At 24.7% G+C, this 20,125-nt stretch overlaps 1 protein-coding gene across 1 annotated transcript in view; it reads left to right on the forward strand.

Moving 5' to 3' along the window:
* The window catches only part of LOC101240275 (basement membrane-specific heparan sulfate proteoglycan core protein), a 124,679-nt gene that overhangs the window by 7,199 nt on the left and 97,355 nt on the right, over positions 1-20,125 (forward strand). The window contains exons 7-16 of the mRNA XM_065787957.1: positions 1,430-1,572; positions 7,631-8,035; positions 9,151-9,393; positions 9,485-9,543; positions 9,886-9,972; positions 10,777-10,917; positions 11,236-11,415; positions 11,652-11,744; positions 16,107-16,190; positions 16,263-16,381. Coding sequence (XP_065644029.1) covers positions 1,430-1,572; positions 7,631-8,035; positions 9,151-9,393; positions 9,485-9,543; positions 9,886-9,972; positions 10,777-10,917; positions 11,236-11,415; positions 11,652-11,744; positions 16,107-16,190; positions 16,263-16,381 — 1,554 coding nt within the window. The remainder of the gene's footprint in view (positions 1-1,429; positions 1,573-7,630; positions 8,036-9,150; positions 9,394-9,484; positions 9,544-9,885; positions 9,973-10,776; positions 10,918-11,235; positions 11,416-11,651; positions 11,745-16,106; positions 16,191-16,262; positions 16,382-20,125) is intronic.

A 20,125-nucleotide genomic window follows, 5' to 3' on the forward strand; every position in this document is an offset into this window, starting at 1 on the left:
ATTACTAGGAATTTTGAATATAATCCTGACAAGATAATACTAATTAATGAAAGTATTAAAGAAGCTATTTTTGTCTTCAATCAAATAAATGCAATGACCATTTCAATATCTCTACAGAACATTAAAATATTTCAAATGTGACACACTAACGCAATGGATAAAAAAGTTCACTTTCACTTTTCAATTAATCTTGAATGAACCCCTAAATCAATGCAAACATCAAATATTATACCACTGATCAAATCTAATAAAAAATTAATAATTGATCTAAATAACTACTGCCATATCAGCGTTATTCCAATATTTATTAAATTTTTATATTATATACCTTTTTTATATTTTTATTTATTTACCTTTTTTATATTTTTATTTTATATATACCTTATTTTATTCATCTGTTTGGAGATAGAAATTAACCCTGTTCAATTAGGTTTTAATAATAAGAGTTTGACCTTGCATCCAGAATTTGTTATAAGTGAAACAATTAAATATAAAATAACAATTGGCCTATTTATTTATGTTTGTTAGATGTTTAACAAGCTTTTGGTGCAGCTTATATTCTCTTATAAACTTTGCATTGATAAAAACCTATCTTTCAAATAACCAACACCTTCTTTATAGAAGTGAAACTACTTCATACCTAGGTTCAAATTAATTTTTTTTGACTCTTAAGCAAGGAGTGAGACAAGAATTAGTTCTGTCACCCCATCTGTATAACATATGTTATGGAAACTTTGTATAGCATACACTTTAAATTATAAAATTAACAACATTTTAAGTATTACTCTATATGGAAACTTCATTGGTGTTGTAGTATATGTTGTTGACAATTTTTTAGCTCTATGGTTATAATAATTATATCCTATTATATTTATATCCTATATTAGTTATTATAGTTATATTCTAGTTTCAGAAAGTGTCTAAAATTCAAACTTCAGTAAAGCAAACAATTTTCAAAAATATTTTTAAAGAAATCATTCCTCAATGATCTTTTTTTTATCTTTTTTTTTTTGCTTGAGTTTATACTATCTTGTTTGTTTGTATTTTTATCTTTTAAATATTCACAGTGGGTGATTAACAAAATATTAACTACTATATTAACTCTAAATGTCACACTGGTTTGAGAGATGGTATCATTTTATATAATTACTAAATAAAATGACACCACCACTACATCCTGTTTACTAAATAAATTTATAGAAGTAGACAAATAAAAACTACACTAACTTTATTATTTGTCTAGTATATATATATATATATATATATATATATATATATATATATATATATATATATATATATATATATATATATATATATATATATATATATATATATGTATGTATGTATATATGTATATATGTATATATATATATATATAGATATATATATATATATATTAGTTATTTAATTTTGTATTACATTTTAGGGAAGAACTTTCAGGTGTGTACTTGATCATGTATCTTAATGTTACGCATGCTTTATTGGCGCAGGAATTGTTCGATCTTATTTTAAAATCTCAAAATGCTCTTGGCTGTGATCCTATTGGGTTTACCTTCAAAATAATAAGTTGTAAGTTTAAATAAATGTAGTTTTATTAAAGCAACAATAGTTATTAAGTTTTTATAATAATCATAATAATTTTAATAATCTTTTATAATAGTAGTAATAGTATATATATATATATATATATATATATATATATATATATATATATATATATATATATATATATATATATATATATATATATATATATATATATATATATACATATATATATTTATATTTATATATACATGTATATATATATATATATATATATATATATTTACATATAAATATATATATATATGTATATATATATATATATACATATATATGTATATATATGTGTATATATATAAACATATATGTATATATATGCTTTGAGATCAACCTATTTAACTTGGCACTGTATCAATCATTTTGACATAGTACAGCATTTTGCTATTGGGATAAGGGGTAGATAACCTTAAAGTTAAACTAACTTCCAATTAAATTTTGGTGTTAAGCTGGGGTAACTACAAACAGAGACACTTTTTAATTTTTTTTTTTTTAATTTTTTTATTTTTTTGCAATATCTGTAAAATTTATTTTATGTTTCAGGTTTTATAAGCAAACAAATTTTAAACAAATTCATTAAAATAAAACTAAATAGAAAAATGTCTGATGAATATTTCTCCAATATTATAGAACAATAACAATGTTCATTTATCCAAATAAATAACAACAACAATGTTTATCCAAGTAAACAAAGTGAAGCTGTAACTTTTGTATAATATTTTAATAGTTAGTGAGCAATTAGTGAGCAAATATTTTAACAATTAGTAGAACAAAACAAAATCATCAAGAAAGCAAGAAGTGAAGAATTAGTGAAGAATTAGTGAAGAAAACAAAATTATCAATCATTAAAGAAAAACCTCTTTATTTAAAAAAATAATAAAATTTGACAACAAAAATATTTGCGCAACTGTTTTTATGTTATAATGAGGTGATTCAACAGGAATGAAAAACAGAAAAATTTCTTGGACTTTTAATTCTTAACTCTCAATAAAAACAACAAACAACAAAATTTAAGTTTTAAGATTGAAATCTAATAATTCTTTTTAGTAAAAGTGATAAAATCAGAAAAACATCATTGAAATTTTCAGGTTTTATTTTGTGTCAAAAAACAAGAAGTATTAAAAGGAAAAAGCAAAAGAAACAAAATTTCATTTAAAATTAAATAACTTTCAAGCTTAACTATTCTCTTAAATTGAAAGTGAAAATTAAAAGAAAAAACAAAAAAAATCATATTTCTTATTAAAAAAAAAGCCCCAGCATGCATCTAAATGCCTACTTTGTATACATGAAAAAGAAAAAAGAACTTTGTATAAACATCAAAAAGAAAGTCCTAAATAAAAAAACAGAATTAATATACAAATGTTGGTGTGGAAACAATTTTTCTAAAAACCATGTACTTAAAAATTAACAACAATAGAAGCATCGAATCAATGTTATTTTAAAACAATTAATAACTCCGAAAATAAAGCAATATTACAACTATTCATAAAAGTTTAAACATGTGAAATTTTGAGAACAAAACTGCAATATAAATCTAACAAAAAAATCATTGAAATCCTTTTTTCCTATTTGGTACAATGATTTTGCATATTAAATTATAAGGGGATTGAATATATTACCTGAGTAGAAAAAATATTGAGCCAATATTGACGCAATAATAATTCAGTAAATAAACTATATAAACAATATTGCATAATTATTATTTGCTTATACTTTTTATATTGTATATATTGCATTATATATTGTATATAGTGCATTATATATTGTATATATTGCATTATATATTGTATATATTGCATTATACATTGTATATGTTGCATTATATATTGTATCTATTGCACTATATATTGTATATATTGAATAGTTCAACTCATTACTAAAGTCATATAATTGTTAAACAATATGAAGAATTTGCTCCAAATTCAATTTCAATTATATTTTATATTACTTATTACATTAAATATATATATATATATATATATATATATACATACATACATACATACATACATACATACATACATACATACATACATACATACATACATACATACATACATACATACATGTATATATATATATATATATATATATATATATATATATATATGTATATATGTATATATATACATATATAAATATATACATATATAATGCGGTAGTGGTGTAGTGGTAAGAGCGCTCGCTTTGTAAGCGAGAGGTTCAGAGTTCGACTCCCACCACGTCCCTGGAAATACCGCGCTCAACTTAGTTTCTCCGCGCGGCCTTGCTCGGCAAGGTTTGTGTTTCGGAGTTTAAAAGTTGAGAGAGGGTTGCACCACGAATAACAACTAAAAAAAAAAACACAAAAAAACACAAAAAAATGAGTAGCCTCCTCGACTGTAGTGGCCCCCCTCGGGCCTTGGGTAGGTGAATAATCTAAAAAATATATATATATATATATATATATATATATATATACATATATATATATATATGTTTTTATATTTATATTTATATATATTTATATATATATATATATATATATATATATATATATATATATATATATATATATATATATATATATATATATGTATATATATCTATATATTTATATATATATATATATATTTATATTTATATATATATATATTTATATACATATATATATTTATATATATATCTATATATATATATATATATATATATATATATATATATATATATATATATATATATATATATATATATATATATATGTATATATATATATATATATATATATATATATATATTTATATTTATATATGTGTGTGTGTGTGTGTGCACAAACATATTTGTATAACATTATGATGATACATCTTTCTTCAGGAAGCATCTTATTAAGAATGTCTTTTGTGTCAACTGCACTTTCAAGATTGTTCTCCAGGAGTCAGAATCATACTTATCTAAACTGTTGTTAAAAAAAGCCATTTATGATAAAGTTCAACTAAAACTTATGCTTATGAATAAGCATAAGTTTTAGTTGAACTTTATCATAAATGGCTTTTTTCTACAATGAAAAGGCCTCCATAAAAAAGTCCAAAAATAAATTTCCAAATCAAATAACATAACAAAAGAATATAAAGAAAAGATGTGACTTCTCTGCTGCTGATGCCATTGAAACAATTCGAATTGCAGCAACAATGGTATTTAACAAACTTGCTTTAGAAGCAAGAGATTCAGGATTCAATGTGAACACTAGGCATATTTTGTAACTTTGGTACGAAAGGTGATATGAACTTTCAAGTTAAATGCTCTTTTAGTGTGCTAAAAGGCTGTTAGGCCTTGTCACATAGCACACTAAAATCAATTTTCTAATTAAATGGTTATCAATCAAACTACTTAGACAAAGGGCTGCTAATAAAAGTACAAAACTACAATATTCATTTATTGTCTGATATATCCTTGCTTACAGTAGCTCAATAGAGTCAACAAGATACATATGCTATTAGAGTTCCTTTTCAATAATTTGAAGTATGCTTCCTATTGTTCTTGACAACCTTTATTAGTCATTGAAACTAGCCATATGTAGCCATATATATCCTTTTACTAATATAAAACCTGTCATAACATAGGTCTTATTTGGCTTAGACACTATACACTAAAAGCATTAACAGAGATTTAACAATTCATACTTAACATAACTCTGTTAATGCTCTAATATTTTACAGTTGTCAACAGAATCAGCCTTTCCAAGAAATACCACAGAGTTGGGGAAATCTTACTACCAGTCAGCCTATTTTAAACTGAATTTTAAAGCTGTATCCTTAACAAGAGATAACAGGAAGAGTTGCATAGCTGCTATTAAAGAAGCACAAGCAAATATCTTTTTAGGCAAGAAATAATTTACGTCTATGCCAACCTAATAGATAAAGTAAGTGTTCTGAGGCTGGTCAACAGAGTTACTCTGCTTATCTGTACAGTTTTTGCCTAGGTGGCCTTCTGCAAAACAGTATGCAGTTAGCATCTGCCCAAAATGGGTATTTTTTTGAAACAGATCCTATAATTTACCCAACCAAGAGCCTCAAAGCAGGGGAGTTTTAAGTTTATTTCTCCTAGTTTTTGCCTAGAAAAGCAAATCCTTCCTGGCAACATGATATGAGGCAGAGTTAGTACTAGTTTACATGTGACCAGTAGCAAGGTTATCATAATGGTCCTGGACCTGACCTGACCTGGAATAGTTTAAATAAAAGTTACTTTTGCATTACTTTAAAATATTGAATGGGAGATTTTGGAAATGCATCAGGAAAAACATTACATTTACAGGAATACTGGAATACATTTCATCAAGAAGGAGAGTTGGACTATGTTCAACATTCTAGGCCTTACTATAGAGCAGTGTATTTAGATGGAACTACCGCATCAGTTTTGGTACAAGTTTTCCGGATACATCAAATTCCAGGAGTTTGTAAACTCCATTGATGTTGTTAATGATTGCTCTGAGCGGGCTGTCAAGTTCATCCAGCAGAATGTGGAAAAGTCCAAAAGTAAAGACAAACTGCAGCATCTCCTCCAGGTCAAGAATGTTTGGAAGAAACTGGTTTGCAGAACCAAAGTATCATACAAAGAATTGGCTAACTCTGTGCTTCCAACTCTAAATTCCTCTACTAATGAAGAAATTGAAGTTTCTGTTTTATAGAACTGTTTTGCTCTGTGTATATTATTGATTTTTTTTTTTTTTAAATTAAGGAAATAAAAATCTTAATCCATTACATATTTTATTTACTTACTCTGAAGAAAAGGAAAAATTAAAAAATTCCATCCACACAAAAAGTTCTATATTAAAACCAGGGGCAATTCTACGTATAAAATAAGGGGGTGAATCCTTCAAAAGTGCCAACTGCATTCCAAAAAAAAAAAAAAATCTACAAATCTCCAAATTTACTGACTGACTGACTATATTCCTGAAAATCCGACTAAAAGTTGAAAATTACCTTTTTTGGGGAGGGTATGACACCACACTCCCCACCACCCCAACCCCTTGCAAAATCGCCTCTGACTAAAACTTTGCTGGCACATTAGTATTACTTAAAGATATTTCTCATAATGTTAGTGTTAATATGTCAAAACATAGATCTTCATAAGCATTTTAAATTAACAATAAACAATAATGGATAATATTTACTATTCCTGCCAACAAGCCAAAAATGGGTAAAAACAGGAAAATTTCATGGCAAAATTTTTATTTAAGTGACTGGCAGGAATAGTAAATGTTATCCAAAAAAATTAAAAGAATTTATGTATAAAAGTGACTCTAGAGATACTGATTAGCTACTGTGTAAATACTGTATAAATGTGTATCAAAAAAAAATAAAAAATAATAAAGAAAATAAAAATGAAAAAATAAAGTAGAATAATAAAAACAGCATAAAAAACAATAATAAAAATAAAAATAAAAAATTTATAATAACAAAAACAAAAACTGGGAGATGAAAAGATTGAACTTCAAAGATATAACTTAAAATTTAAACAAATTTCTTAACTGTTTTTATGATTTTATTTATTTCTTTAATTAACTAATCAAAATTAAATGTATATATGGCATATATTGGTGTATATCTAAGTAGAAACTAAATGTATGTCTGTATACATGTATGTTTATATGAGGAGTGGACTTGCAAAACCTTATAATTCACTTTTTTGTCATTTCGAGATAATTGGCAAAAACTGTTTTTAGAATATCTGTTTGTTATGCAGTTATGCATGGACTACTTAATTTTAACCACTGAATTTGTGATAGAAATATTGGATTCTGCATGTCCTGAATTATTTTCCTGATGCAAAATTACAAGACCTATCCAGTGGTGTGCGCAAGTCAGATTTTTTGAAAAAGTGAATTATCAGGTTTTGCAAGTCCATTCCTCATATCTGTCTGTATATATGTATGTTTATATATCTGTCGGTATATACATGCCTAAAAAATATCTAAGTAGAGTAAATGTAAATTGTTTGTTTGAAAATTTTATGGTGTTAAAAACTTATGTTTTTTTTAATTTAATAGTTTGCTGCAAGCCTATATATTTTCATTCTTTTTCCAATGAAACTGAGCATTTTGGAAGTGAGATTATACATTTACAAATTGTTCATAGCCATGCTTTTCAACCTGGTATATGTGGAAGTTCATTTGATATGAGTAAAGGAGATATTACAATTGAAACAAGAGGTCAACATATGTTAACTGCTTTGACAATATCGCTGTATATAAAACTGAAAAATCTGATGGATTTACACCCAGTTATATCTGCAGTAAATTTTTATAGTCAATTAAGGTTAGAAGTTCAGGAAGGTAGGTTGGTTTGGATGTTTTACAACATTGGAAACAGCCAAGGGTTTATAATTTCATCAAGTGATGTTATAAAGAAAGATACATGGATGCATATACTGGTTGATTATAGTACCCATTCAGGTTTTTATTTAAAATTAATTCTCTAATTTTTATTATATGAACTCCTAATAAGTATGTCCACAGACAGACAGACAGATAACCTCTATGTTTTTATGATAAGTATATATATATATATATATATATATATATATATATATATATATATATATATATATATATATATATATATATATATATATATATATATATATATATATATATATATATATATAGATATATATATATATATATATATAGATATATATATATAAGCAGTGATGGGCATAGTTAACTAATTTTTTAGTTAACTTTTAGTTAAACTACTTTTTTTTAGTTAAATGCAATAGTTAAACTAAATTTTTTTATTTAAGTTAAACTTTTAGTTTAACTAACTTTTTTCCTAGTTTAGTTGAAAAAGTTTAACTAAATTTTTGTCAACTAAATTTTTTATATATCGCCAAATAAATTGTTCTATTTCTATGCACCACTCACCTGACCAAGGACTCCAAGGATTCTGTTATTACTATTTTTATGTATTTATTTATTTAGTACATGAACTGGACTTTTCAACATCATTTCCGCTTGGTCTGTATCAATAAAACGGTTAGCGGAAACATAAATTCATCAACAAATTTTCTTGAGTTGAAAAAAAAAAAGTTAAAAAGTTGAATTTTAGTTAACTATTTCTAATTAGTTTAAGTTAACTACTTTTTATAAAAAGTTTGTAACTAAAAGTTTAACTACTTTTTTTTAGTTTTAGTTAGTAGTTTAGTTAAACTATAATAAAAAAATTTGTGCCCAACACTGTATATAAGTATGAATAAGTAAATATGATACTACTACATTTAGATTTAGATTTTTTCATGTCTGAATGTCTGTCTGACAATGTCGAAAAATGTCTGAATATATTGACAAAGTTACACTTATTTTTCTTGCCAATAACAAAATCACCAATTATCTTATCAACTTCTAATCTTGCAACCAAAAATACTTGAGGAACCCTAATTATAAAAATTACTTAAAAGTCTATAACAACTGTATTTTAGTATTGTTTATACATTTTTTTAGTTGTTTATTGTATGTTGTTTATTGTATGTTGTTATAACTGTTGCTTATCTTTTCAACATAAACTATAGGATTGGGCCGAATTTTTATTGATGGAAATTTGCAAAAGAAAAAATTGAGTAATGCTGTTCTCAGTACACATTGGATGCTGGGATTAAGAATTGGAAAATATTTTTCTGGTGGTGTTGATTATAAAATGGATGGATACATTGATGAGTTTCAAATATTTGGTTGTACACTAACGCTAAGAGAAATTAGTATTTTATCTAAATCATGTGGCAAAGTTAACCAGTGCTTGAATAAAAAAGATAACAGTTCATTACTTTTATTTTGTTTTATATATATATATATTTTTGTTTGTTTTTTTCTTTTCTTTTTTTTATTCTACTATTTATTTGATTTTAGTTACAAAAATGAGTTCAATATTGTTTGACGCCATCAAAGAATGGAAAAAAAATGATGAAGTGAGATTTTTTGTTAAATTATATGAATAAATGTATTTTGTAAAAACAAGTTGAAAGTTGTGAAAACTTTAAACATGACCTTGATTTTTGCTATGTCATAACAAACTTTAAAATTTTCTTTAGTATTTTAGAAATTTCAGTAACTGAAACACTTTTTTGTGTTCTATTTTTTTTTTTACAACATAAAGTTTTAATATAGTAAACATTTTTTTTATTTTAAGCATTAAAATATTACATTACTTATTTAAACTTGATCATCTTAAATATTGAGTTTTAATACTTTCATCATATGTTAATGAAATAGTGAATGGTTCATAATTAATTCAAATAATTTATTTTAAGTTTCAATTAAGTGGTGTTTCTGAATGCAATTCTGCTGGAGTGTCTCTTGAAGAAACAGAGAGTTCCTTGAACAAGTGCAAGTGCAAGGTAATAAAAGTTTTATTTTAAAACTAAAGTTATTTTTATCTTAATATTTTACCTAACAAATAAATATCAATTTTTAACATATATAACGTCTATAAAATGTATTATAGACATATAGATGTATAATAGACATATTAATAAATATTTTAAAATATTTGTTAATATTAATATAAATATTTAAAAATTTAATAAATATTTATAATAATAAATATTGACATACTGACATAATAATATTTAAAACCATTTTTGTTGTAACTAAACTATAAGAGTTGTTTATTTGAATAATTTATTTCTCTATGCAGCTGTTTGTTGAGGCTCAAGTTTCAGATTTAAAGGGTGAGAGAGTCCACAATAAAAAAAGTTAATGAGTATTCTTTTGTAGAGTTCTATCTTCAGCCTTGGGAATGCAAATTCAGTAAAGTAAAAAAAAATGAGGAAAGGGAAATTTGTGATTTATGGAGTTAACTGCTTATAAATGATGGAAAGAGTAATTAAATATGTATTAAGAAAAGTTAATTAATATTTAATTAAAATTAGATTAAGAAAAAAGAATTAAGAATAAAAAAATATTAATATAAAATTATTATTTATTAAAATAATAAATTATTATTTTACTTTAATTTATGGAATTAGTAAAGTCAAATCATCTTAACTATAAATTTTTTAAATTTTATTAATTAATGGTATTAATTAATTATTGATTAATCTCATTAAATAATACTATTGTTTTTTGATTTTTTGTTATTGATATTAATTTTCTCTATTTTTGTTATTTTTTATTTATCTTTGTCTTTTATTTTTTCATAGAAAAATGTGGAAGGTTATTATTGTGAAAAATGTAAAGATGGTTTTTTTAATTTGCAACTACAAAATAAAGACGGATGTACAAAGTGTTTTTGTAATGGGTTGACAAAGAATTGCCGAAGTGCCAAGCTAGAACGTAAACAAGTAAAGCTATATAAATATACATAAATGTAGGAACTACATAAAACTTTGATGGTTTTTTTGTTTAAATTCTTAATTTGTAAAATTTTTACTCTTTTAAAGTTTGTGTAGTTTTTATATAAAATTTAAATTTTTTTCGGTTATCGTTATTAGAAAGTTGTTGTTATTAGAAATGAACAAGGTTTTGTTTGACTTCATTCTAAGTTAAAATTTTCTGTTGCACTTACTTTTATTTTATGATATTTAGATTTTGAAACTTCTTTTATAAAGTAAATTAGATTTCAAAATTTAATATAATAAATTTACTGTTGTTTATTTAAGAATGTTCTTAATGCTAATGATATATACAACATCAACTTGCGCACTATTGAAGGATATCGAGTCAACAAGGATAACATATTATACAATCCAATTACTAACTCTGTTGCCTATAAAGCTGATTCTCTAGGCAATGGAGCTATTTTATACTGGGAGCTTCCGTTAAGCTACTGTGGTGATAAGGTTAGTTAAACTTTTTTTGTTAAAATATTTTAAATCTATGATCAGCCAATAGAAATAGTAAAAGCATTTATGTTATAAAAAATATATATATTTTTTAATAAATAATTTTCAATTCACAGCTATTATTAAGTGTTTCATAAAATGAAATAATTTCATAAAATTTTTAAAAATAAATTTAGATGTTTAAAAATTAACAATGTATTAGTTGTTTATAGACCTAATGAATTTTCTTAAAGGTTACTTCATATGGCGGAAACTTGCGGTTTACAATATCTTATATGTCAAAACCTTTTGAGAAGCCATTGTATGGGCCAGATGTTATATTGTTGGTAATATACATTATACCAGATGTTATATTGTTTGTATTATACATTATATATATACAAATATCTTTGCCTACTACCTAGGAATAAAATGTTGATAAAATTTGAATAAAATGGGGGGCTGTAGGGGCTTCAGTATATACATTGACTGAGGATTGAGTTTGGGCAGGTATCATCTAGATCTATCATGAATAACTTTTATTACAGCAAAAAAACATTTTTTCGTTATTAATTGTTTTGTTTTCCATAAAATTCCAGTTTAAAGTATAAGTATATTATAAAATATATTATAAAATATATATATATATATATATATATATATATATATATATATATATACATAAATATATATATATATATATATATATATATATATATATAAAATATATTATAAAATTAAGACAGTGCTAATCTGAATATTATCATTATCCTTATATATATATATATATATATATATATATATATATATATATATATATATATATATATATATATATATATATATATATATATAATATATATATATATATATATATATATATATATATATATAAGGAAGTGCTGCTACATCTACTATCTTTTAGCCGGGTCAGGCTAAAAGATAGTAGATGTAGCAGCACTTCCTTATATATATATTGCCCCTTGCGGGTCAGGCTATTTGTCAGTCGATGTAGCAGCACACCCTTACAAGTCAGGCTATTTGTCAGTTCAAATATATTTATAGATCTATAGTTTTACAACAAACTATAGATCTATATATATATATATATATATATATATATATATATATATATATATATATATATATATATATATATATATATATATATATATATATATATATATATATATATATATATATATATATAATATATATATATATATATATAGATCTATAGTTTGTTGTAAAACTATAGATCTATATATATATATATGAACTGACAAATAGCCGGACTTGCAAGGGTGTGCTGCTACATCGACTGACAAATAGCCTGACCCGCAAGGGAGTGCTGCTACATCTACTATCTTTTAGCCTGACCCGCAAGGGAGTGTTGCTACATCGACTGAGGGTTTGGTTGGGGCAGGCAGTCTATCAATTAATAAAAAAAAATAGTTCCGGTCTTGCATTTTAATTTTTACTTTTTGTCAACAAAATATGGAAAAAACTTTCGGACAACATCTAAGGGTTGTATATATATATATATATATATATATATATATATATATATATATATATATATACATATAGATATATACAAAAAAGAATTCGATGTGCGAGGGCTTAAATGTTATTATCTTCGAAGTATTGTACTCTTTATTTTCAAGTATTTTATTAAAAATCACTAACAATTCTAAATTGGATTGCAGACTATCTTTCGATGAGAACTCAAGTAGTCAAAATAAAAAGTGAAGAGTCTGGTGAAACGGTTTGTGATATAGGGGTTCCACAGGGTAGTGTACTTGGACCTCTTTTGTTTATTATTTATATGAACAATATTCATATAAATAATAAACAAAAGAGTCAAAAATTAAGTATTCTTTTGTAAATTTGTTTGCTGATGGTACATTTGTTTGTATTGAGGGTACAAACTTTGAAGAAAATATTTTTCAATTAAATCAAAATTTAAAAAAATTCTTTTTAAATGGTTAAGAAATAACAAACATAAATTAAATACCCTCTAGTCCATGACCATGCTAATTATAAATTTGAAAAAAGTTTAATAAATCTTAACAATAACATAAAAGTGGTATTGGATGACGTAGTTATTGAGTTTGGAGATTGCGCCAAATATTGAGGGATTATTATTGATTACCAAATTAATTTTACTGAACATATTAAACATGTCTCAAATAAAATTGCAAAGAAAACTGGATATCTTGGTAGAATAAGCAAATATTTAACTCAATGGACGAAAAAGATAATCTTTTAAACTAGAATTGCTCCCAACTATGAATACTGTGCTTCTATTTTTGTTGATAAAAACAATAACAACTTAAACACCTTAGAAAAATTACAAAATAAAGCAATGAGAATTATATTAAAATGTGACTGGTCAACTCACGGAACAGAAATGTTAAACTTTCTTGGTTGGGTCAGTGTAAAAAATAAAATAATTTTTAAATCGTTGTTTCACTCACAATATTACATCAACTAAAAATGATATTTTTAAACCGTTCTATTTAAAAAATTATGAGTTACATCAACATAGCACTAGGCAAGCTAGTTATTTCTATAAAAGTAGCCAATATAATAGAGCAGGGCAGAAGTGATTGTTCATGTGTGGTTTGAAACTGTACCATGAAATAGCTTGTGGATTTGTTTGACTGGACTCGGAAAAATTCAAAAAGAAACTATTCCAAACATTAAAAAATAATCAACTTATTAAATTTATTTAGTTTGTAAAAGAACATTTAGTTTGTAAAAGTTACTAAACTAGCATTAAGTTTGCTAATTAAACAAATAAATAATAAAATAATATATATATATATATATTATTTTACTATTTATTTATTATATATATATATATATATATATATATATATATATATATATATATATATATATATATACACACACACACGTATATATATTATTTGAAATAAGCATAAATTGTGGTTTTTCTTGATGTCACATGTAACCACTCTGGAAATTTATATAAGCCTTTCAAAAAACCAAGTTATAAATTACTGTAAGTAAATATTAACTCCTAGAAATAAAAATGTATTCGATTCCTCTAAAAACATTTACAAAGATGCCCTTAAAAAAGGTGGATTTTAAAATTTTGAACTAAAATTTGACCCTGAAAAAAATAATGCAAAAAAACAAAATAGAACTAGTAATATAAATTTGTTACACCACCTCACCTCCCCACCCCCCTCCTACCTTTATATAACAAAAATGTTTCCACTTACATACCAAAAGTGTTTTTAAAATTGGTGTATAAACACTTCCTGCCCTTTTAATAAATTACATGAAATTTTTAATCAAAAACAATTAAAGTTAGCTACAATTACATAGTGTGTGGAAAGATGTCATAATAATGCTTTAAACAAAAAATAAATCCTAAATGATAAAATTACAGAAAATTATATTTGTAAACAAAAAAAAAATTGTCCAATGAGTGAAAAATGTTAATCAAAAAATATGGTATATAAATCTATTGTTTCTTCGACCTAATAAACAATATATTGGTTTAACATATATTAACTTATATATGTTAAACCAATATATTGTTTAAATGGATAAATGGAAAAAACAGTTTTCCAATTATAAGAAATCTTTTAAAAATAAAAAGTATTCAAAAGACACCATGTTGTTTAGACATTTATCACTACTTGTATTTTAATTTTTAGTATAAATTAAAGTTTTTATTTGATCATTCATTTCCTATTTTCCTTTTTTTTTTTTTTTTGATTCTTTATAGATGAAACATAGTGCACAATGAAAAAAATTTACTAAGTGATTTTCTACTAATTTATTATTGCTTTGTTCTTTTAAAAACAATGGGCACTCTATTTTGTAGAAAACATTTAAAATTGTTAAAAAGACAAGATAACAAGGTTCTTTCATTATGTTGACAGAGATGTTAATCAGGACATTTTGGAAAAGATCCATTATCATCTAAGACCATGCATTACCATGATACTTTAAAAGATTTTGCTTTTTCATCTTTTAAATGGTATTGTGTTGCCAATGTTTTGTTTTTTTCTTTAATACCTTCTCTGTGACAATATCAATTTTTTATTTTTTATTTTAAGCTTTTAACAATAAAAGTCTTTTTATAATAGTAATAACAATAAAAGTTATAATAATTATTATAATAATAATATTAGTTAAACTTTTATTAAATGTTGTATTGTAATGTATTTTTACCTGAACTATATTTCTACAATAAAATATATTTCTAAATTATACATAGAGCATATAATGCAGTATTGATGCAGTGGTAGTGTACTTGCTTTGTAAGCAAGAGATACAGAGTTTAAATCTACCCCACCCCTGGAAGCATCATGCTCAATTTCTATGTACATGGGCCAAAGTTTTTAACCAAATTGCTTTTTTACCAAGTTTCAATTATTACAGAGTCGTTAGAAACCACTTGGGACTTTGTTAATTATTTTAACCAATTTCAATCAATTATGACAAAGATTGGTCTATAAATAAACACTTTTAATATAAAAAATTTTAATATGAAAAAATAACATGAATTTTTAAACTTTGAAACATATGTTTAGTATAAAAAAAATTGTATAATTAATTACATTAAATTTTATTTTATTTTTTAATTGTTTCTAAAATTGTTATTATTGCTGTTAAAAAGTTTGAATTTTTTGATATTATTTGTTTTTAATTATTTATATATTTAGAGCAATGGTACTCAGCTTGCTTACACAGAAGGAAAGGAGCCTCTTTCTGGAATCCAATACCATTTTCAAGTTATTTTAGATGAGGTTGTGTTTTATTCCAGCAATTTTGCAAATTTTACTTTTTTCTCTATAATTTTTATTACTTTAAATTTTCAGAGATTTTGGGTAAAAGGTGATAATGAGCAAGTTTCAAGGGAAGAGTTTATCATTGCATTAGCCAATATACAATCATTTTTGTTACGAGCTACTTACAGCACTGATATAATTGAATCAAAGTAAGGTATTTTCATGGTATTTTTTACTTATTTAAATATTTAAAGTCAAAGCTGAATTTATCCTGAACTCTGAATTCTAAATTTATCATTGGAATTAGATTGCTTTTGGATTTTTTGGAAGACCTTTAAAGTTGAAGTTAAATAAATTTTACTAAATAATAATAAATGTTATACATAAGTATTATATTACAGTTTATAGTTAGGTACTTTAGAATGTTTTTGTTTTTATTATTAAGTTATTTATTTGATAAAAGAAATTGCACATGTTATATACAAGTATTTATATTATTTATAAATATTTACTTGATAAATGAAATTGCACATTAATAAATAGTGTCAGTAACAGTGTTAAATTTTTACAAATATTTTTTTTCACCAAGTTGTTAACATTTAGAATAATATTTTATATAAAGTTGTAAATGCTTACAACATCATTAAAAATCAATTTTTTCAATTTTGAAAAATACTGTTTGTATTGAATCCATTTTGTATTGTTGTTTATTACGTGAGTGTAAAAGTTTTTAATAATTAGGTGTAATAATAATAATAATAATGGGATTCACAAGAGTTCAAAAAAACATGAAGTCTTTATTTTCAAGATTTTTAACATTTTACAAAATTATCTTACATATTTCAATACTTCTAAATATAATATAATTTATTATACAAGTGTATTTTATTTAAATATAAGTTATGGTTTACATTATATTTTATAACTTTTTACAAAATAGTTTTTATTGTTTTTATTTATTTTTATAGTTTTTATTCTCCTTATTAGTTATTTTATTGATGTGTTTTTAACAGAACGTTTGTAAAAAGTGGTTTTTATTTTAGGCAGGAAAACTTATCCTTTATAAATCTTCATAAACAATGATAATATTAATTGCTTATGTATAATTTTTTTTACTTTATTATGTTTTTTTTCTTGTGTTGCATTATTATGGTAATTTTTTTACTTGTGGTAGATTTTTATACAAATTACATTACTTAATTAGTGACATACTATCGGTTTCCAATGATTTAGATCTTTTAACTAGAACATGACTTTAATAAATCTAATTTAAAAATAATGCTCAAGTTTTGGGAATAGTAAAATAATTTTTAAAAAAATTCAAAGACCATTAAACCACATTTAACCAGTGTAAAACTTGAATCACAATTTTTGAAAATCAAAATTCAAAATTACATTTTCTTTTAGTTAACATATTCTTAGTTATGTAAATGCCATATCAGTTTTTATAAGTTTTAATGCTCTTCCTTCACGTAAAATACAATTTAAGCATTGTTGAACATATCTTTTATTTTGTTTTGTCACATCTTTTTTTTTGTTTGTCCAAATAGATGGCTTTATCCACAATATTATGAACTGGTTATTATTCTTGAATTAGTTTAGAAAAAGTATATTTATGTACAATTTGAATTTTATATTAAATTCAAGTTTAAAACATGTCTAAAAGAATAGAGATTTCTCATGGTTACAACATCCTTGAACCAGATCATATTAGTATTTAAAAATGGATAGCAAATGAAAACTACAATCTGTTGGTTTTAAACTGGATACTAACTTGGGAAACAAGTTACTTTAAACAAGGTTTCTTGATTAGAAATTTGAATCTAGAATCTGCTGCAATCAAGTTGACATTTTGGTAGCTCGTAGCATCGACTACAACCCACTGTTGTTAATATATTTTCAATATATAATTCAATTTTAAAAAAGATGGTAAATCTACATTTGTCAAAAATAAAATGTGCACATATGTATACAAACATATATACATTTTATGAAAAACACATATGCACATTAGGGTGGTCCATTTTAAACTATTTTTTGAAATTTTAACCAGAGTTTTTACCACTGATAACATTTTATCTAAAAATGCTAAATACCAAAAATTTCAAATTTAGAACGAATTTTACATCCCCCACAAGACATCGGAAGTTCAAGTAATGGATTGCGCAAGTGTTGTGCAAAGTTTCTACTAACAAACTGATGTTTTTTCTTAATGGGGTTCACGCAATTAATTTGACAATCACTAAGGAATAGTTCTACAAAAATTTATTAATTTACAACTTATTGTACTTATTCCACAAGAGATTTTTTTTAAAACACCACAGATGTTGTTCCAATACATTTCAAACGTTATAATATCAATACTTTTGTTCCATTATGAATTTAATATTGTGAATTTGCATTTAAGAAAGTCATTAAGTCTTAATTCTCTTAAGACAACAATAGTTCTTAAAAACATGCCGCAACATTAATAAGTTTAATTTACAATGTTTTAAATGAACCTTATTCTGTATTAGTTTAATGTTGCAAAATATATATCTAAACATATAGTCAATAACGGCGCTTATATTACAAGCTTCAGTCTTGTATTAAACCACAACAATGGCTCCCATACTAAAGAAGATTGGTAGACCTAGTAAAAGTTTGAGAAATAATGTATCTATTGATGCAGAAGAGTACTTAGATCAGGAAAAAAATGTTCACTACATTCGATACATATTCCAGCTGTTGCTGTAAACAAAAATATTGCCGATAAAAAAAGCTTCTTCTCATTTAAATCATTGGATTATTGGTTTTTCCATAGATAACTTTAAATAAGGAAAGCTACCATTGAATAGAGCTATATTGCAAAAATATCTTTTTGAGAGAGAAGACAATCCTAGGAAAGATACGAGACTCATTGCAAATTACCTAGTTAGAGAAATTGTTGAAAACTTTTGGTTATCTGCTCGTATTCCAACGAAGCATAACAAGAAGGACTGTGCTGATCAGATTGTCCGTTTGGTAAAAAAATATGAGACACTGAAAAAAATTCCTGAAAGCAGAAGACAAGAAAGAAAAATGAAGCAAAAAGCTACATCTTTTACAATTGTATTGGACAGTCTGTTTGATATATCACATACAGATACTTACACATTGCTAAAACACTCTGGTAACGACAAGTGACTTATTGACTGGGAATTTCTAAAAAGCCAACGAAAATTTCCTCAAGTGGGCTCAATGGGTGGAGTTGACAAAATACTTGCTGAAAAAGAGCGACAACGCTACATCAAACTAAAGTATCAGGAAAGAAAGAAAAGAAAGGAATTACTTTATATTAAGAAACAGCAACTCAAATGTTTAACCATTACTAATAATAATGAAGTCGATGAGGGCGCCAAATTTTCTTCAGATATTACAAAAGAAGATAAAAGAATTAAAAGCAAGGTGGATGTCAAAAGCCATTTGTTATACAAAAATATTCCTTCTATCTTGTACTTTTGAACTTACTGAAGAAGAAGCAAGAAGGGTTGAGAGGTTGGCTGAGTACATTTGTCTTTTTTACACAAAGTACTTTCTTCAATCTGCTATTACTTCTGCTGCTCCAGCTAATGACCTGTATTTCTTTTATTTAATGAGGAAATTTAAATCAATCGACCTTGAAAGTGCAGAGGAAACCATCAAGTCTTTTGAAAGGCACCTTGGATACTTATCTGAGGAGCTAGTAGTCTTTTCCTTGTTCGACGACTCTGTGAGTTATGCAGAAAAAATTATGATGGGTCAGAAACTTATAAACTTACCAAGACCTAAAGTATTTACTCCATATAAACCGAAGACTCCTATTATTATTTGACACGATGAAGAAAAACCCTTTTATCGTCTTTTATTGGCGAAAAGTCATGGTTGCTTTTTTATTTTGTTAAAATTAAACAGACCCCAAGAATGGCTAAATGTTCCATTAGAACATTTGAACA

Source organism: Hydra vulgaris, chromosome 01 (genome assembly GCF_038396675.1).
Source record: "Hydra vulgaris chromosome 01, alternate assembly HydraT2T_AEP".
NCBI classification, from domain to species: domain Eukaryota; kingdom Metazoa; phylum Cnidaria; class Hydrozoa; order Anthoathecata; family Hydridae; genus Hydra; species Hydra vulgaris.